We start from the raw sequence: 21,488 nt of genomic DNA on the forward strand, positions 1-21,488 counted from the left end.
AGTGGAAGGGAGGAGGCCCTCACAAATGCAGCCAGGCACATCATGCTCCAGCTCTGTGTGCTTAGTATTTGAAGGGTCCATGCTGGGTTGTTGTTAATGGGTGATTGGAAGAGATGGACATGGAGCTGTGGAAAACATTCAACTGAAAATGATGTCTTGTTAGGAATTTACACTGTGAGTCAAGTCTGGGACACGGTGAAGAGATTTTTTTCAACTTAAAAAGAAATCCTTCCAGCATTGAGGTTTCAACCATTTTAAACTCACTGGTGCTTTGAGAGTGCATTAAAGTGATATGAAGTTGAGAATGTTTTTTCATACAGAAACAAACTGTCCAGCAGTCTGGTCAAATATCTTCATGACAACTTTGCAAGAAATTTAAAAAAAAAAAGGTCTGAAATGATCCCTCTTTCTTGGAAAGTCCCCCGTTCATCTGTATATTTCCTTGAAAAAATGTCACCCAGCAGATGAAATGCTAACCAGATGTTAAGCTGCCATTGGCAGAGGGTGTCCTTTAACTCATAATGGCTTCATATCACACAAGTTACAGTGCTGCAGCTCACCAGAATCTCAGCTGTATTTGCTTTAAGCTCTCCCTGGAAGGCAAAGCTATCTCTGCTGATTGTATAAGTCACTTGTTTCCGTAAGAGGATGGAAAAATATCACGATCGTGCTAGAAAAACAACCATGACATTCCAAAGGGGAGACAAGGCTTTAACAGTATACATTTGTGATTATCATACCTGTCTGTAATTTGTAGAAAATTGCTAATACTCAAAATATGCCCTGTGTTTACTTTTGTAATTGGATCACATGCTCTTTGGACATGAGGACATACCTCTGCAAACGTTTTTGTTGGATCAACGTGAAAAAATTGAAAGCAATAATTTTTGGTTATGTTAAAAAACTGACAATAAGAAATAAGAAAGACCAAAAAGACACACAGATTTTATGAATCTAAGAAAGTGATACATCAGTTTGGAGCAGGTATAAGACATATAAAAGCACATTTTCAGAGTCCACTGTAAAACACTCTTTCCAGCATCACAGTCAAGTACTATAGATGTCCATATTTACTTTTCAGTTGCAGGTAAAACCACAACAAAAAGCAAAACATCGCAGACAATGTGTGCTGTTGTCATCTGTAAATCACCAAAACCTACCATGCATAATATAGGGAGGTATTGAGAACACAACAAGAAATGCAGCTTTTTTTATAATTTCATAAACTGGATAAAGTTTTTTTTTTTTTTATTGTGAACAGCACTGAGCCAGCAGGCAGTCCTTGACCACAATAACCAAGTATAAATAGGGCTCCTCGGAAAGGTCTTATCACAGGAAAATGAAATACTTAAAAGAAAATCTGTTATATTTCCTTGTTTATCAATGATAGACTGCACAGAGACAATTTGAAGTTAAACTCAATATACAATATAATAAAGATACTGAAAAAATAGATTTTATTCATACTTATACATGCATGCTTGAGTTTTTATCTTTACTAATTTCTCTCTAACATTCTCTGATCCTATTCTAACCAGTCCCTCCATATACAAAGGACAACAACAGTGTATAAGCGAGATGACGTCTGGCTCATATTTCATCGTCACTTGATACTCTTCAACAACTGGAACCATAAAATCATCAAAACCGAAATTGTGGAAACAGCTGAACTTGGCCTGAAAATTGAAGCAGCTACAGAATACTGGAGCTTTCTGTTAAATATCCAAACAGATATGTCCACAAACACTTCAAGGCCTCTCTTCTCCCACCTGAACCTGTCTTGCTTTACTACCTCAAGATGATCTTTGGCTCACGTGTTCAGGCTCTGGCTCTCTTCAGGTCTTGTCTGCTGGCAGACTGCATGGGGGTAAGTATGTCTAGAACACTTCTTCATGTGGATGGGCACCTCTTCCTGACCTCCGCTTCCACCTTTCCTCACCTTATCCTTGTCTCTACGGACCTGAGATGTCCCACTGCTGCCTTTAGACGAAACTGTCTGACCTCTGAACAGTTGTGCTCGCTGCTGACAAAGGCCCACCTTACTCAGGAGGATGAATACATCCCCCCTGAAGGCCTTAGTGAAGATGGCATAGAGGAATGGATTGGCACAGGAATTGAGCGGGTAGAAGAGCACCAATAAAATCTTGGAGTTGGAGACAGTGATGAGTGGCCGGTCCAGTACGGCTGACATGGCGTAGAAGGAGATAGGCGCCATACACAAGAAGTCAGTAAAGATGAGGACAGCCATGCGTTTGGCGATGTTGGTATCCTTGGATCCAGAACGGTAGTGGGGGTTGTGCACTGCACAGTAGATCTTGAAGTAGCAAGCACAGATAATAAGAAAGGCCAGGATGTTGAGGACCAGAACTGACAAGATGTAGACCTGAGACACTGTGGACTGGGTGTCCATTGGGAGACAGATACTGACCTTCTGGTAACTGCTCACCCCAACCAGTGGAAGCAGGGCCAGAAGGAGGCAGAAGATCCAGCCACCTAGCATCACGGCTGCTGCATGGTGCAGATGCAGCTTACGATCCAGCCGCATGGCAAAGGTGATAGCATACCACCTCTCCAGAGTGATCACCGTCAAGGTGTACACAGACAGCTCACTCGCAAAGACTGTAAAAAACCCTGCAAGTCCACAGCCAGGGCCTGTCTGCCAGTCTATGGCATGGTTGAAGTACTCTGCTCGTGTGTGGAGGTCTACAGAGGCAATAAGCAACAGATAAATGCCCATACACAGATCTGCGAAGGCAAGGTGACACATGAGGAAACGGGAGACTGAGAGCTTGTAGTGGCTGGTGAGAAGGACCAGGAGCACAACCACATTTCCCAGAACAGCCAGCAGACTCACAAACCACACTGACACTCGCAGGAAGCCAAAACCCATTATGTCCTCACAAGGATTGAACTCATCAGGCACTGGTGCACACGCGACCTCCTCTCCCTCCTCACACACCACATAATCGTAACGACTGTCAAAGTCTTGGCTGGTGTCCTCCTGAGGGTTCTTGAGGGTTTCTCCAAAACCCACATCCTCATCTGGCTGACCCCCAAAGTAGGCGTGATAGTGGAGGCTGCCATGGAAGTCACCTCTCCTCCAGTCATGCTGGGACTCTCTGTGGCCTCCATCGTTTGGCTCCTTGTCTAAGATTGTTTCCACCACACTGTCCCCTTGGAGGGAAGGCATGCGGAGGGGCCCCACAGAGCGCTTGTGATGCTGATCATAGAAAGCAGTCAGGTTACAGATGATGTATTCCAAAAAGCTGAAAAACACATAGGCACAAATACACACAAGATTGAGTCCATAAAGTAATACTGTATTTCTAAATTAGACAAAAAACACACCTGGCTTCAATTCACACTTGCACAAAGTGTCAAATCAAATCTAATAATTTATATATCTAGTTCAAGAAAAGTTATTCCTGTTTTGAGAGTCATTATTAGTCTGGCTCAACCTTCTTCCTATAATAACAGCAATGACTGACACTAATTATGGAAGCACTGTAAAAGTTATAGGTAAACACGTCAGAGAGTTGATTCAGAACATGCCAAAATCCACACCATACAAGTGCAGCTGCCTCACTCACTGTGGTAGATCATCCAAATAAATGAAAAACACAGTCTACAAGAGCACTCTATTGGATGCTGTTTGTCTTTTATACACTATGGAGGCACTTCTTGTGATGCCTCCACATTACTTTTCTGACTCTTGTAAGTACTTTTAACAGATTGAAAATGAAGATTTGATGGAAGCTTACCCTCGTTTCTTTTTGCGGTTTTTGAAGCCGCAGCAGTGGCTGGGGTAGGTGAGGTTGGCAATGGTGAGATGTTTGAAGGTGTTGATGGGTGGCAGTTTCTTGAGGGCCCAGGCATTGCGTGCCTTTAGCTCCCGGAGAGAATCCATACCTGTGGTCGGGAGGGAGGTGATCCCTGTTAGGGACACGTCTCTTTAAGACAGAAAGGGAATTAAAGAATTTAACAAGATACATTAGATGCATAGACATAGATTTTTGTTTTTGGCTCTAATAATGGTAGAGTGGTGATAAGAAGGAAAGTGAAGGGGGAAGCAGGGCTATCTTCAATGCATGGGTCCAGTAATTCTTGGCTATGTCCTAGCATTTGTGACTTTTTACGTTACCAAGCTGCAGGTTGCATCTTCAAAGGTATTTTTATGGATTCACAGATGTAAGTTTTCTGCCAGGAATGCCAGGTCAGAATCAACATTCAAATCCCATATTGCCACAGCCTTCACCACTCCACTCTTTGTCTCTGCTGGAACATACTGTACGTTAAGTCCGCTGAACCGGCCATGGCAGTGTTGCTGCTATAATCTATGAAATATTGGATTTAAATGTTGGTCTCACCCCTGGCAAATATTTTATCTCTCCAGGCACACAGAAGACATCTGTGGGATCATGAGAATACCTTAAAATGTTTTGACTTTTCCTTTGGTTTATGTAGGGAACTTCATGTGATCAAATCATGGAATGTGTGGAGCCCTGATAACATAAAAGAATGCAATTGCTGGATGTGAACAAATAATCCTGAGTACTATGCTTTCATCTGACTACCTGAAATAACCACCCATTACCCTTCCACACTGGAACAACTGTACTATCTGCAAATCTACCGGGCAGCTAGACATGATGAGACCAGAGAGCTCATAGATGGATTAAACAACACCCTCCATCTGTTTCCTAGGGTGAGCTCCTCACTCTTTCATCATCTTTAAACAATTACATGCGGTATTTCTTGTGCTCGGCCATCATGCAAAAGCCAGCTGAACCTCAACAGGATGAAGACATGCAGGGGATTGACAATCTCACCAACATCCTGTGTGATCCCATTATCAGGACATTCCGCTGTTCAGCGACACTCCCCCCTTCCAGGGGCCAAGTTGAGGCCAAGTTCTATTTTGCTTTCTTTAGTTTCCTAACCCATTAAATCTCTCAGTCATTGTATTTGCTGATTAATTTGATTAAATAAAAAAAAAACACAAGCCAAACAATTTCATACTTGCTAAGAGCTCAATTGTTCTTTTTTAAGTCCCATTTTCTCTCCTCACTTCTCTATCCTCTGCTCTTTTTCTCCTCTCATGGGGCACATTGCGTAAGGCTGTAAAAAAAAAAAAAAAAGGCAGCAGCACAGACTCTATGAGTGTCAGTCTGATTTTGTCATTCCCAGATGTTTAGCTCATGACCTCATGGAGGTGACCTCACTCAGGACATGTTCCTCAATGGAACAGAGGAAGAAGACCTACACACGAACTCCATTTACCTAACCAGACACTCAATGGCTAGATCAGAGCCATAACAGCAACTAGATAGCCGTGGTAGAGGGTTTTGGCATAATAAACCTTTAAAAATGAGGCTCAGGTCAAGACCACAGTATCAAAGAAACGTCACTCTTGCACACAATGCGTTTCAGATTTCCCGGTCAAGGACAGCTGTGGAGGAGCGACTTTTACTCTTTGATGATATTCTATCCCATTTCGCAGACATGTCTCATCTAGTCTGCACTTCATGAATGAGCAAATTGTTGAAACATTATTTGACATGGAGTGAATAATGAAATTATCAAACCAGGCCTGTTATTTATCAATATGTATGCCTTCAAAATGGTTTGCTATTTGTAAATTTGAAAAATACCATTGAAACTGTGATGCTTTTCTCTCTTGCTGAGACTTAGATGAGAAGATCGATACCACTTTCATGTCTGTCTGTCTAGCAAATATAAATCTACAGTGAGCAGCCAATTAAATCAGCTTGCCAGCATACCTACCTAATTGACACACTGTGTCTCATTTAAAACTGGTATCAATCTTTAACTCTTTAAAGCAAATAAGCCAGTGAGACCATGTAAAAGGAGCCACTGTTGCCACAAGTGTAAATTACAGCATATAATGTCAATGTCAGCAAACTGATGCAGCAACATCAATTGTGCAGCAGTATCTATGTGGTCATAGTAGACCATGTAAGGCTGCAGCAGGATAACCCCTGAGTGTACTGAACTGAGCATGGCTGCATTTTATTTCTTATGAGTTCAACATTTAATTTTTAAGAGACTATATGTGCTTTTTTTCTCTCTTTCAAAAGTTAACATAATTTTGCTTTAATGTAGACTACATGCAGATTGCTGTGAGCAAGCGTGGAACTATTACTGCATTTCATCATTTATTCAATTTATCTAGACAATAGATCAGACTTTGTCTTTTTTACATGGTAGTAATAATAGAAAATCTGCAAAGAAATATCCTAAAACTGAGTTTAAAACACTGGGGCTCCCTCTTGGAGATGATTAAGTTGAAAGGCACTATGTGTGGTAAGAATTGTGTGTAATTAAGAGTTAATAGGAGTGGCTCAAATTTTCTGGTACTTACAGAAGCATGGGGCCGCTGATGGTGCCCGCAAAAGTCCTTTCATCCATCTTGGTGAGGTACTTATTCCTGTGGAGGTCGCTGGACAGGAAAGCACAAATTTAAGTTTATTAAGAGAAAAGTTATCCTTCACATTTCAATCAGACTGACAGAGGCAAGGCTTGGCATAATATTTTCCTAAGCCTCATCACTGCACATTTCTTTATTTATTTTCTCAGATTTCAGAGGTGAAACATGACAGAAAAGGGTCTAACTCACGTTGTTGATTTAAATTAGTCTGTATAAGATTTGATGGCGTATTCTTTAAACACACTGCACCCTCACTACACATCTCCCTGAATCCCTTAAATCTAATAAGGATAATAGACCTGTGAGGGGTGTGTTTGTCTTGGTCAGGCTGTGCTGGGATCAGTTCTCCCCTCAGAGCAGATCAGGTGCCAAGACAAACACCCATGTGAGAAGACTCACTAGTCACCGACCAATGGCTTAATTAGGCTCTTATAAGGACCAGGGATGTGTGTAGGTGTTGTAAAAGAGGAGAGGGATCTTAAATTAATATCGTTAATACCTCATATCCTGAATATGCAGGTTTCTGGACCAGGGGGTGACAAGAAGGAAGAAAACATGTTGCGACAAAAGGAAGCAATGCTAACCCGTTCACTCGCATTTTATCCAACTGAGGCTATTGAATATACAAGTGTGAAATTGATTTTTTTCAAGTCTGACACAGACAGGGTCAGTGTCATTGAGTGTATGAGAGAGGGGAACTCTTAATGCAGACTTCCTGATGCCCTCTTTTGGACACATATTTTCCCATGAGAACTCGATCTTACTAATCAAGAGCTGGGCTTAGGCCCTTTTTGAGTACATATGAGAGGGCCTGGAGAGACCCAACTGAGATCCTACTGCTTTTTTGTGTAACTTTGGGTAAGGAATTACACATGCCAGATGTCAGACATGACTTAATCCAGGCAAAATACTGAGCAACCTCATTTTTTGAGAACTGTAAAACCTCTAAATCGGCTGATTCTGGTGTCTTTGCAAAAGAAAAAAACCCAAATGTGATTTGATGATTGAATTTTATAAAAATACTGTCAAAACAGTCAAAGCTTATCAAGTGAATAATAAAGAACTTTTGAACATAATATACAAGCAATTATGAATTAAACAAGATTTTAAACAATTAAACAAGATTTGAAGGAATTCACGTAGCATACACTTGATCCAGCTTGGTCCCATTGAAGGCATGATGCTGGACTTCTCTGAAGCCATTTCCATACAGCATCCTGGAATCAAAGAAGTTTACACAGTAACATAAGAAAATAGCACTGAATGGAATTTGTTTCTTTAGGCCTAATAACCTAATCTACGGAATAAAAACATTTTCCATTTGTGGACACTTCATCCGCAGTCGGAGCTACTTATTTCACATTGCATAGATCTGTCTGTGCAGCTTTGCGGTCTTTAGCCCAGCGGTTTCTGTAACATGCTGTTTTGTGGATTAAAGTTGCAATCCCTCTTCCCTTGCTCCCAAACCTAACTGCGCACATGCAATAGCCTGTTGTGTATGAGTATCTGGGTACTTGTTTTTTTGCTATCTTTGTGAGTTTCAAGTGAGTTCAGAGTGAGGGCATGTTTTCAAAGTGAGGTCATTTTGGCCAATCCCCACTTCTTCTAGTGGCTATTTTAGGGTTTGGATTGGATTTAGGGATAAAGGACAACAGCAGAATTATAACGCTCACCATGTGTTTATTAAATCAAGTTCACATTTCCCTTATGCATTTTGTATAAAGTGTATGCTTTATTCTGTGTGGGACATTCATGTACAGTATAGGCATGTGTGTATGTGTACGTGTCCATGCATGTGATTGCTCTTGCTGTTCTCTTACACTGTCAGCACCTCGCTGGTGATGCCGCAGAATGAGTTGGCTGAGATCTCAGTGATGTAGGGATGATCAACAATTTCCCTGCAAAGGAAAGGACACCGATTTGAGGAAATTACGTGGTGTTCTAAATAAACGCCTTTCACTGGAAAGTGAAATAGGGAGCAATGCAGTTGATGAATGTATTCTGAAGTATTATGGCTCAGCAGGAAAATGAAATTAGATAGAGTTGAGAGGGCGATGACACACAGATGTGAAGACCTGTGTATAGATGGAGATCATTTCATGCAGATGGTGACGCATGGAAACAGACGCTTATTGACTCAAAAACAAAGATGCACTCACAAGCAAACAATCATGATTATGTAATATTTTGTATGTTAATAACACATAAGCAAACTTACAAAGGCAAGTGGTCTTGTTAGTAGTAGCTTTTACCAAAGTTGAGATCACATTTCCCATAATCCCTACAACATTATGCCCCCTTTTCATTCTTTATTCCTTGTGATACTGAAAAAAATATATACAGCTCTCTTTGCAGTGGAAGACTGCCTCCATCTTTCTGTTCCTTAAACAGTATAACATATAGTGCATGAGAAAGCTGAAATAGCTCATCATCTTGCTGAGAGTATTGTTGGTTTATGATTCAATTCAGAGTAATGGCTCTGAATTAATGTGGCGATGAATTGCTGACATTAAAATGCTACAAGGAGCAGTTTTAGTGAGCATAAATATTGATTAGTGTGCTTATCTTAAAAGTTATAAAGTCAGAGCAACTTACAGGATGAAGTTCATGTCATTAGAGTGGATGCTGCCCAAGTTAGGGAAGAAAGTAAGGCCGGTATTGAAAATTCCCCTGAACAGCAAGAGTATAGAAACAGTCAGAACATATATATGATGTATGCTTTTATTATTATTAACCCTGTGTTGGATTATATCAGCCAACAGTGTAATACAAAAGTAAGTGACTATTACAAAAACAGTCCTAAAGATCTTAGTTGAGTAGAAGAAATCATTTAATAATAACTAGCCCAATTCATTTCTTGGCAGAATTATTTGTTATACCAATAGCCAATGAGATCAGGCTAAAATACTAAGGTTTTTTTAACCTGCAATGGGGAAACAACAAGTTATAATTTTCTAGCCAAGAGTCAAGAATTTACACAAGGTTGACATATTTCATTCTCAGGCCAAATCCATTGAATTTCTTCTAAAATGTTCAGTGCTCAGTCACTTTTCTCGACTCGACCTGTACCGCTGCATTAAAGTCAAATGAAGCAGGACTAAGTCTTGCCCAAACTGTTACACACAATGCTATGAATAGATCACACTGTCTAAACTATTGCCAGACTTAGACATTTTAAATATACACCACTCATTTTTAGGTTACCATAATATTGTCAATATGTGGAATTCAATGACAAAAACAGCCTGAGTTTCAAAAAAGAGCATGTCGTGAAAAATACTCACAGATATTTGAGGTTCGGGAGATTTTTAAAAGCTTCTGGATCAATGTAGGTCAGACTTTTTGCATTTCGTATCTCTCTGAAAGAACAGACAACGCAAAAATGTACTTAAAATGCACATAAAAATGAACCAATTCAAAGCACAAGTAATAGGTAGAACTGTGTGTGGTGGCCACTATGAAACTGTTTGCACACATTCAGAAACACACACTGCCTTAGAACTTGCTGACAGAACAGGACAAGGTGCATGTCAGTGCGCAAGAGAAGGGAAACTCGGTGCAGACAGCCAGGGCCGGAAGTAGAGTCCAATTAGTGCTTCATTAGTGTGTTTACTCTGGTCCACCCTGGGCTGGTCTGAAGCTGCGTGCTGGCCCCTCTTCACACACCTGACAAACCGCACTCAGCCCAGCAGACAGATGTGGTCATGGTCGGTGGGAGAGGTTCATCTTCCCAGTGATTCGACATCGACAAGGAATTACAGGTGTTGCTGATCTTGTTGTCTATGCAGCAGTTCAATTCTGCATTTTATTCTGTTATTCTCGCCTGCATGTGCAGGAGGGAAAACCAAACACAGGCATGTGTGTCCAGTGTATGTGAATGGTCATGTGATGTGCATTTTCAGGTGCGTTAGTGTGGAATTTTTTCTAATAGGGTGCTAAAAGGCTCGTCTGAATGAAGCGTGGCATGAGTTCTCTGATCCAGGTGAGGTGAGAAGTCTTAAACCCCCAGAAGGTCAGTGAAACAGGGCTGTTGAGAGTTTGATTTCCTTTTACTTGGATTTTCTATTGATAAAGTTTGTGTTTCTGTGGGTGGTCTTTTCTTTGGCTGGTCATGTTAACTAAGCAATCTGAAAAGGTCTGCGTTCTTGGATCCACTTTTACTAAAAACTACAATCAGGTTCGTGTCGCCAAAATAAACTGTACCATCGTCAAATAGGAAAATGGTCTTGCCTGCACAAAAACACACATGAGGCTGTTCAAAAAAGAATCAGTTCATTTCCTGTGCCAAAGGGAGACGAAGTGTCAAAAACATGAAACAAGAGCTATCATTTCAAGTTAAATTGACCATTAAGTTGTTCTGATGATGCTGTTATGACCTGTTATTTAATGTTTTTCACACATTGTCACAGTTGAGAAATGAAATAGATCCTTTTTGCACATGAAGAAGCTCCTCTACATCATCATCATTTAGATGATGATATGTACGTTATATATACAGTACAGTTATATGTCATCATCTTAAAGCAGAAATAATAGATTTTTGGGCCACTTGGGGGCAGCAAAACTACTCTCTCTTATTTCAGCTGTTTTTCTCTCTTGGTGTTTGTCGGGCTGAACACAGTGTGTTCACCAGAGGGTGTTTTAGCTGAAAACAGCTGCTTTGTGCAGCTGGAAATGAGCATTATGAGAACATTGCATGAAATAGTTACGTTGTGGGCCGTAAAACCAAAACAATCAGCTTAAAGGCATCAAGCTGAGGGAAACTGCAGAGTTACATTTACACTTATTAGTTTAACCCACAGTTAATATGAAAATAATGATTGTTGTAGCTTCAATTTATTTCCTGCATGTGATCCAAACAAACTGCTGTTGTTGCTCCTGTACAGATAAAATACACTTTCCTTTGTGCCACAAATGAGTGAGAATGCGGAAGTTCTTATAAGTGTGTGTGTACAGGTTAATCATTATTGCACTGTGCCAAAAGATTACCAAAAGTGAGATTTATCTGTTTGGACAACTTTTTTGCTTCCCCGTAAAAGCTAAGAATCGTTAAAGCTGCTGGTTTATCTTGATGGTGGCGTGTTTCAAACTTCACCCAGTCCTCTGAATTCTCAGCTCTGACTGCAGTCCTGGATCCACAGCTGCTGTTGGCCTCAAGCAGCCAACAGGAAGCAGAGCATTAATTTGTGTCTGACCCTGAAGGAAACCTGAGAGAGATGCCATTATCTGATGTATGGCACTACACCACACCAATCAGTGGCAAATAGGCCCCGGAGATCCAAAATACACCACCAGAACACAAACACAACCCTCAGCTGGCAGTTTGAATTATCGTTTCTGTCTGTGGTTTGATGTCTGGAATTCAGCAGCTAACAAGGCTAAAGACTAGACTCTAGGAAGGATAGTCAAGATAAAAAATGATGGGCAAATGATGCGCAGACGTGCATCAAGCCGTGCACAATTAATCGCTGGAGCTGTTAATTATAGTTTGTCTCAAATGGCTACGCACGCCCCCATTTTATATAGTAACTGAAGTGTGGAAACAAATTACGTATACACAAAATGCTGTGTTACAAGATGCTGTAACTTGGAACAAATCATTCACATAGGCAGGAAGTCTTGCAGTAATATATGAAGTGCTAGGAGGTGTTCTGCTGGAAAGTGTGTGGTCCACCCAGAGACTCGGCCATAAATCTCTATCCCATAATTGAGAATAGAGTGCACCTTGCTAGACTTTTTCCCCTGAGCTGCTTCAACAAGAGCTGGAGCATGAAGACGAGGACGGACGCCAAATACTGCCTGTTTTTTGGCCTCTCTGCTCTAACATGCTTATTCTCACTGTCTGTTCAGACCAGGCTCGGTAATGATAGTCCAAAACTCATCAAATTGAATTGTTTCTCGTCTAATTTGCATGGAGTAATTCCACAACAGGGTATTCTCTTTCAATTTCTCTAGTTGCCAGTGAGGCAGACTGCTCTATACCGCTCTGATGAGGCGCAGTAAGTGGTGTGCAGGAGAGAAATACGTTTCTAATGGGTTTTTTCCTTGCTTCCAGTTGCTGCTGGCAAGGTTCAAAATTAAACATTTTTCCCTCCAGAGACCAAAGGAACAGCTTAATCAATACAGATCAATACAAAGAGTGTGCCCTTTCCCTTTAGTTACTCACATGTGGGTGATTTTCCTCAGGCTGTGGAACGAGTGCCTCTCCAGCCTCTGCAGTGTCACGTCCACCGATATATAGCTAAAAGAAATACACAATGCTGAAAACCAAATCGAGCATACAAATTGGCTTTGCAGTATAAAAATAATGTTGTTGTTTTTTTTAAATGAAGGTAGCGTCCCAGCATGCAAGTGAAATGTAATACTGTTTTCATAAATGAGCTTGAATGTGTGGCTCTAAGAATTATCCTAAAGGCTGCAACTCTCGCCTTAATTTATCAAGCCACCTTGTCTAAAGCCTCTAAAGTCATGGGCAATTTTACAGGTATGCACCTCACATATACATTACCCAGTCATCAGTCACTCTGCTCCCATTTGTTATTACTTGGTAACAAGTATGCTCTTTAAATAAACCATGAACTTGAGCTTACCTCATAAATGGCTTACTTTCATGAAAAAAACACATATTTTCTGTTTACCTATAGCTAGTACTGAGCAGCTAATAAAACACACCTCAGTGTCGACAACATAAAAAAGAGCTTGTATTTGGACATCTGACATTTTGCTGGGATTCTATCACACAGCCTATCATTTTATGTGGAAAGACAAAAAAGAGTCAGTGGAAACACTGGCTGTGAGCACTCGTGGCGGGTGGAGGCTTACAAAAAAACCCACCTCCATCTCCCTTCATGCATGACTTGGACACAGACGTTGGACTCAGCGGCTGAGGGATCAAGGCTCAAATGTATATTTTACCTCGACGCAGAGATTTCACCTCTACTGGGAGTCTAAAATCACCACACGCCCAAAAAGCTGTGCTGAAATACCTAGCCAATGTCCAAGCCCCGCTGCGGTTGAAGGACCAACATTCCTATTGAAGGAATGCATTAGCGCTTCCAGCTGTGATTAGGAGCCAGCGGTGATACTAAACAGAGAGCATATCATCTGCTTGGGTGGGAGACAAAAAGGAAAGGGGGTGGGCAGTTTGGAGCTGGGATAAGTTCCCACTTTGAAGCAAAGCAGTTGAAAGACAACAGGTGGATGACAGCGGCTGTGTTTGAAAAAGCAGCTAATGAAAAGAGTGCGAGCCTTGAATTAAATAATCCCGCAGAATAAATTGCCACTCACATCCTTGAGATGTTGACCATGCTGGAAAAGGCGTCTGCCCGCACGGATGACAGACGGGTCTCAAAGAGCCATCTGGTTAAAAAATGAAAACGAACATTTTAGTTTTCACAAACACATTTCATTCTTAATATCCTCAATGTCGTTTTGTTATCACTAGCAAGGTGTTCTAGATAATAGATGCTAAATATTCTGGGAAACACACCTAGTGGCTTTCTTTTAGTTAGATGAAAGGGCAGATTCCACTTTTATATGTGAATATGTAACTGGAGCCAGCAGCAATTTATGTTAGCTTAGCATGAAAACTGGAAACAGCTTGCCTGTCCAAAATTAACACAATTCGCCCATCAGCACCTCAATAATTAGCACATTAAATCTTTTATTGCTTTATCTGTTAAAAAAAAAAAAAAAAAAAAAGTGTGACAATGACACATTATGGTTTGATGGAGGGTTATATGCCAGGTGATTTCCTGGTCTGGAGTGCTGGTTGCCTGGCAATTGCTTTTGGCCAAGAAACAGTCTGCCACATACTGTAACCCGTCATAAAATGACATATTGTTTTTACACTTCACTTTTTGTACAAACTAAACAAATGAGCTCTAATGTGTTAGGTGCTGGTAGATGGTAGACTTTGTTTCCTCTGGACAGAGCCAGACTTGCTTTTTCCTCCCGTTTCAAGCCTTTACACTAAGCTGACCATCTCCTGGCTGTAGCCTCATATTTATCACAGCCATATGAGAGTGGTATCAACCCTCTCATCTAGCCCTCAGGAAGGAAGTCAAACCCAAAGTGTCAAACGATTTCTTGAAAGGAGGAGAGCACAGTGACATTCAAAATGCCATAGCACTGTTAAAAAAAAATCTTAAGATTCTCTTTGTAATGAAAGTAATTCTGTTATCAAAAAGCACAGTTCATGTGCAGAATTTTTGTCTTTACACTTGTCCAATGATTCTAGACAGGAAGAGAGAAGGAGGCAGTGTGCAGGTAAGAGAGGAGAAAAAGGGAGTGATAGATAAAGGCCCAACAGTGATACATTTTCGAGTCAGATGAAAGGTTTCTTTGAAGCAAATGGTGAAACAGACCCCCTTATTCTAGGAACACTGGAAAACCAAAGACTTGGATCTGACTGGACCTGAGCTGGAAGCCAAATCAAACAACGTCTGGGTCTGTTTAGGACAATGTTTCAGGTTAAGACCTGAGTGTACAAAACACAGGCTAAAGCGGACCTCCACACTGTTCAGGGTAAATGAGTAACCAATGTTACACTGTAAAACCAAGGGTTAAGTCATGAAAAAGCAAATGTTTAGAATCAGATATCAGACATACCCACAAATCAACCCTTTCAGCTGACTGCAAGTTTTTCAGTAAAAGAAAGACAAATTGTTCAAAATTGAATAATTCTCAAAGAGAGATATATGTATTTTGACATTTTGGGAAATAAGCTTTTTTGTTTTCTTCCTTAGAATTAGATGAGAAGATCAACAGCACTCTCACATCTGCATGACAAATACAGAATGAGGCTGTAGCCGGGAGCTGGTTAGCTTAGCTTAGCATAAAGGCTAAAAGCTGTGGGGGAAGCTAGTCTGGCTCTGTCCAAAGGTAGAAAATTCCACCTCTAAAGCTCACCAATGAATATGTTATATCTCATTTGTTTAATCCATTCACTCAACAACATAAGCAAATAAGTGTATCTCCCAAAATAAAGTACATTATGGGCACTGTTACCTCTTCTTAGAAAGTGAAAATGTGTTATTTCTTTCCTGTGAACTTGCGGCAGATTTAGTTGCGGTGAAATTGGGAATCACAACATAATAATAGATGAAAGAGACTAAGATGGTAGCCACATGTGTTGATGTCATGTTGTATTCTGCAGCCCTCCTGCAGTAGGATGCGCATTCGGTGTTTGTTCCACCGCATCCTGTCTCAACTGGCAACAGCGTATGCATCCATTTGGAAACAGGTAGAAAAAGCGACCGAGCCAAAGCCACCATCTTCATGCACCTTTGGTTCATCAGGGGAACAATAGACTAATTCAGAGGTTGAGATCTGGACCATGAGTCTGGATCACGCTCACATGGGGGGGAGGTTAGTCAGTCGGTAGACACGGGAGCAGAGCGCCCTGCATGCGCTTTGACAAACTCAAACAAACAGAGGAACACAGAGCAGACCCTTCCACCAAACACCCCTGTCAGAATGGCAGTGGTTCGCCGCTGCGCTCGAACACGAATAACCAGCATGCATTTTCTCTCAGGAGCTCAGGGAGAAGACCAATGAAGCCATCTCAGAGTCTTGAGGAGAAAAGCCCCCCCCCCCCCCCCCAATTTGTCATTTTGGATACCAACCCGAGAAAACAAACATGTTGGGAATGGAGTTTGAAGTGGGGAGAAGCCACATAATTCAGAATATTGTGAGCATTGGATTGGCAATGTAGCCGTGTTTTCTATGGCTCTGTCGCACTTTGATGAGTAATGGTGTGTGGTGACTGGTAGAAAGAGTCACTTACATATTCTGCTGCACATTTCAAGCTACCCTTTTTCCAGTGTGATTCAATGTAAACTCCTATCATAGTGACATACCATCTCTATAAAACATGGATTCTGAGTCAGACTGCTTAGATTCACAGTTACTATTTAATCTTTCTAATGGGTGATGGTGCAAAATTGATTTATCTTCTAAATTATTTTCTTCCTAGGTTCCTAGAGATTACATGCCTATTTGTTTTCTCATAAATATGAGAGAATTATTGCAGAATATGAAGTAACAGTAACCATTTTCATTACACGATCCATCGGTCCAAATGAATAGCTGGGGAACAGTCAGCTTTTCCAGTAATCTCAGCTACACCTCATGATGTTCAATGTCCCACTTCTTTACAATTAATCCCAGTGCTCATCTGTTACCATTCAGGGAACAGCATTAGACTTTCACTCAGCAGTCAGTTTTATGAGATGAGAGGTCGAGGAGTAACGAATATGATGAGTTATCACATGTTTAAAGAGCAGTCCAAAAATTCTGATGTTTTTAAAAGAGTGGAACTGCTGTGTTTTTTCCCCTTTCCCTTGAAGTCTTTTTTTCCCTCTTAATTATTCTCAAATGGAACTCTCTGGGTGTTTGAGAAATGTGCTGTAAAAGGTAAATATTGTATTTGAATGCATCGTCCAGACACAGTCGGGAGTCACGCTACGCAGGCTTTTAAGCATGTCTGTGCTTTCCTTTCCACCTCTCTGACTCGCAGTGACACATGGAGTAACCTCCACAAGCACACACACACACATACGCACACACACACGCACACACATACGCACACACACACGCACACACATACGCACACACACAGCACTCCAAACTCTAAGTGTCCACATATGCAGACTCACACACAAACATGCACAGACGTCTGCTTTGCATTCGCATTTGGGTTTGCGAATAGAACTTTCACACGTTTCCCTCCACATAAGAATTCTTAATCAAACTCTTATGTTAATAGCAGAATTAATGCAGAAAGTGACAAAGTATTCGCCTATAATGGGGTAATTTCAAAATGATGCCATTATAAAGAAGGGTTTTGAAAGCAACTTGAGAGCCTAAACCTCCACCAATGAAAAAAACTAGCTTTAAAAGATGTAACTCAGAAAGCAGCATAAAATTCAAAGTCGAGGCCACTACAGAAAACGTCATTGATTTTTTTCATTGGCCCAATTCTTGGAAATCTCTAATGAGAAATCTTGTGCTGACAGACAGACAAACTAACAGTTCAAAGCTTAAGCTCCTGGCAGAGGTAACAATTAAGACAAAGGGCCAATAGCACAAATGAGCTGACAGCCGGGCTCTGCTGGAGTCAGCAGGACTGGAGCGCACTGGCCTGACTAGGGCAGCAGGGTCATTCATCTCTCAGTGTGTGTACAACTAGACCAAACTTCCTCACGCCTCATCTGCTGGAACATCCCGCTCAATACTCAGTCTATTTCGGGCTTATATGGCAGATATTTTTATCCGGAGGGTTGACGTTCCGGTGCTTGGTGGCATGCTTTCATGTCTCTCTACCCTCCTGAGGGGTCTAGGTAAACTTTGGGCAGGCACGTGAGGAAATCGTAGGGGACATCGGGGCACGTGGACGTGTGAATTGGGGCAGTGATCGGGAGATAATTATATGTGATGGGTGCTGTTGGAGGCGATGCAAAGTGGTGTTTGGGATGGAGGGATGTTCCAATAAACTAAGAAAGGAATGAGGATTATCATAACATAGCACAGGACCTCCTCCTTAGCTAAAATGATCATGAGTGAGCTCTACATCAGTGCTTTGGAGGAATTTTGAGTAAGAGTAACACATGTCAAAATCATCATTATCTGTTTGATAATTGGGGAATCTCACCTGTATGCTTAAATGCTACTTCATTAGAGGTGTGCATCCTACAAGTCCATCCATCTTAATAACAAGACCAAGAGCTGCAGACATGCTAGCAGCTCTCTGAGGCTGTACTGCTAACCAGTACTAAACACTAAGTACAGCTGAGATCGATGGTATTACACTTCATCCTGAAGGCGACATGAACATCCTGACCATCACTATTGTCAGTGGGATTCACCCTCTGGGGACCATGGACACCTATACCAAATTTCATGGCAACCCATCCAATGGTGTTGAGACATTTCACCAAAAATCCATCCATCCATCCATTGTCTATACCCGACCATCCCTTTCGGGGTTGCGGGGGGGCTGGAGCCTATCCCAGCTGTCATTGGGCGGAAGGCGGGGTACACCCTGAGCCGGTCGACAGTCGATTGCAGGGCATTCACCAAAAATGTCAACCTCTTTTTTCAAATTTTGCAGAAAGTGCTGATGGTAATATAATTTGTTAAACCAACGTATTGGACAAATGGACATGGCATGACATCCAATATTTATTGAGACATTTCGTCTGGACCAAAGCAGTGGACTGACCGTCCAACGGACAGACCAACAATACCATCCTTTGAGTGGTGCTGCAACCATGGCTATAAATGTCATGAGTAAAAATTTGATGGATCAATTTGTGAATGGATCAACATGTCACTGACCTCCATTTTTTTTTTGTTATCATTTGTTCGATAACATCTGCAGTCGACTGAGACAGCGCATTACTTAGTGATAACCCCCAGGTCTCAGTCCTCCCTCAGCACCATGCAATGTAATACACTGTGCACCTCCTCTGGGACAAAAGTGCAAAGGCACACTCATTGAAAATGCTAAAAATAGTACTATAGGAGCACAGCGTTTAAAATTGTAGATTATTTCCACAAAAGCATCACCAAAAAGTTTAGTTTCTACCATGCAACAATAGCATCTGATTTCCCATTCAAGAATGTTGATTTAAATGGAAATACCCTCTCTAACTCGTCCACTTCTATGTTTCCACACATGCCACGGAGTCCCTCTGAAAGGCATGTGTTTCCATCACTCAAGGCCATGGCAAACTGGTTGTTCTCTATTGCATAATTTTCACCCTGTACTTAAGCAATTTAGGAAGTGTACAAACCCCGCTACATTTTTCAGAGGTGACCCTGACATCATGTCGGCTCCCAAGATTCCTGACAGATTCTTTGGGGTCTCAGATAACAAGAGGACAGACTGCTCAGAGCTCAGCTGTTGGTTGGGTCAGTTTTTCACAGTTCTGTTGGTTTAATGTCCCACTGCTCACACAGTCAAACAAAACTGCCTCTGCTCCACTCTGATTTCACTGGCGAGGTTTGCTTTTTCTTGAATTTATCATGTATGTAGCGCAGGAGTGAAAGAAGATGTAAAGCCAAGGGATCTCCCAAACTGCGAGAGGGATTTTTCACAATTTTCTGACATTTTATTATTTCCTACTATTTAAAAAAATAATGCACAGAAAATCTGTAATAGAAAAGAATAATTAGCTGCAGCACTAGCTGGCAGTGGAATGAGTACACTGTTATATTTTGGAAAGAAAGGTGGGCGTGCTGTGATTCCACTTCATCACACATACTGTATACAGTCCGATTTCTGGCAAATAAGATGAGCCCATCGGCTGAACAGCGCGTCTCACTGTTGAAACTGAATGATTAAATGTCAGCAGGTACGTCTGTGTTTTTTCTAAAAATGTCCTGAAATGCAGGCACAGTAAAGGGTGGCGCACACTGAGTTTTAATCAAACACTGACGAGCAGCCACCTCTGTTTTCCAAAATGTCTTTTGTCTACAGTGTGGACACTACACATTTAAACACCCTATGTGAGACCCTCTGAAGTGGACATCTGTGTTCTGGGTTTCTTCTTTTTCTCTCTGTCACCATCTCTCCCTCCATAGATCCTCAGATCTCAAATAAGTAAATCTGCAAGACTTAGGGACCAGGTGTTGTGGTGCGTATTTGTAATGATAGTTAAAACAGAGCACAGCTAAACCTGAAAACTGACTATATATTTCAGAAATTTAGCTTGACTTTTTCACCTGTTCAGTCACATGTAAGAGCTTTATTGAGTCATTTTGTTATCATGGATGGATGAATAGCACAAGTTGTTGTAAAATATGGTGCAAATGAATGAATCACCACAGTCATTAAAACATACTTTTACAATTATCAATTATTTATAAGTTCAGTGTTCCTTTAATATTTTTCAATATTGGCTTCATTTCACGCCAAATCAAGACTACAAGTCACCCTGACAACTGGAACATAGACGTAAATAATACCTCAAAGTGGAATAACTACTTAACATCACAGCCAGCCTCAAAGTCCCTGTGGGAACACTTTGAAGGAATATTCATGATATTATAATGGTTTTTCCTGGGGGTTAAGAGCACTTTACATTCAAAATGCATGAAAAAAAGAGAAAAGCCCAGCAGAATCGCTTTTACAGATGCGTTTTGTACGCATACTTACAGTGTCTCCGTGCTTGCTGGAAACCTGGGAAGAATATCAATGTCAAAGCAGGAGATTGTGTGAGTCCTCCACTCAGAGCACTCGCAGACAGCAGGGCAGGAGTCAGCCTCCGACACGGTGCTGATAGGGAGGATGAAGAGCGTAAACAACGCACATGTTATCACCTGCATGATGGAGTGCTGCTCGCTGTCGGCTCAGAATATCCCCACACTGGCTTCTCTTTCTCCACCTGATAGTCCTCCTGATGTCCACAACAACAAATATGTATATCAACTGGAGTGAGGCAGTCTAGTCTGTGGTATTTGTTTTTTGGTGCCTGGTCCTCAGGTAGAGGCAGTGGAGCTGCTGCACTGGACTGATATGCTAAGTTTTCTTCTCAGGGCCCCAGGAGTGTCTGTGAGGTTGTGAAGGTGGGGATGCTGTAGGACGGACAGCTGCAGCTCCGTGGTGGGTTTGGAGGTGGTCTTCAACTTGAGGGGAGGGTGGACTCTTGTGTTCGACTTGAGAATAGTTTGGTTTTCGTTTTTCCCCTTGAGCCGTGTGTTTTACTGTATTCTGCTCTATGCACTACTATGTCTATGCCAATATGTTTATACACGTTTATTTTATACACTATATATTGTTTGATTTTCGTATGGTATTCTGTTATTCTACTCATTAAAATACATACTAGGCTGTATACTACAGCAGGTTAACATTTCTAAATTTTATGTGTATCCCATGACCAAAACCGCACACTTTTTCTTTTCTTTAGTTTTTAACAGTTTTTTCTTTACTTGTTCAATAAACTGATTTTTTCTTTTCTTTTCTTTTTCTTGCTGTAGAGCGGCAGCACTGGCGCAAACGCATACATTTGGACAATGTAGTTCACAAATACTA

At 41.3% G+C, this 21,488-nt stretch overlaps 1 protein-coding gene across 1 annotated transcript; it reads right to left on the reverse strand.

Annotated features, from left to right (window-relative positions):
- Positions 1-1,810: 1,810 nt before the first annotated feature.
- Positions 1,811-20,779, reverse strand: tshr (thyroid stimulating hormone receptor). Its single transcript, XM_070987010.1, has 10 exons — positions 20,610-20,779; positions 13,736-13,807; positions 12,615-12,689; positions 9,733-9,807; positions 9,044-9,118; positions 8,269-8,346; positions 7,597-7,665; positions 6,383-6,460; positions 3,762-3,950; positions 1,811-3,266 (listed from the first exon to the last, which is right to left on the reverse strand). The coding sequence occupies exons 1-10, from the start codon at positions 20,777-20,779 to the stop codon at positions 1,811-1,813; spliced, it is 2,337 nt and encodes a 778-aa protein (XP_070843111.1).
- Between the last annotated feature and the right edge of the window lie 709 nt (positions 20,780-21,488).

Source organism: Chaetodon trifascialis, chromosome 19 (genome assembly GCF_039877785.1).
Source record: "Chaetodon trifascialis isolate fChaTrf1 chromosome 19, fChaTrf1.hap1, whole genome shotgun sequence".
Taxonomy (NCBI): Eukaryota; Metazoa; Chordata; class Actinopteri; order Chaetodontiformes; family Chaetodontidae; genus Chaetodon; species Chaetodon trifascialis.

Coding starts and splice junctions, on each gene's coding strand:
- tshr (XM_070987010.1), bottom strand. CDS start 20,779: ATGCAGGTGATAACATGTGCGTTGTTTACGCTCTTCATCCTCCCTATC. Junction 6,461..7,596: donor GGGACCAAGCTGGATCAAGT/GTATGCTACGTG, acceptor TTTCCTGTCCAG/CGACCTCCACAGGAATAAGT. Junction 3,267..3,761: donor AACCGCAAAAAGAAACGAGG/GTAAGCTTCCAT, acceptor TGTGTTTTTCAG/CTTTTTGGAATACATCATCT.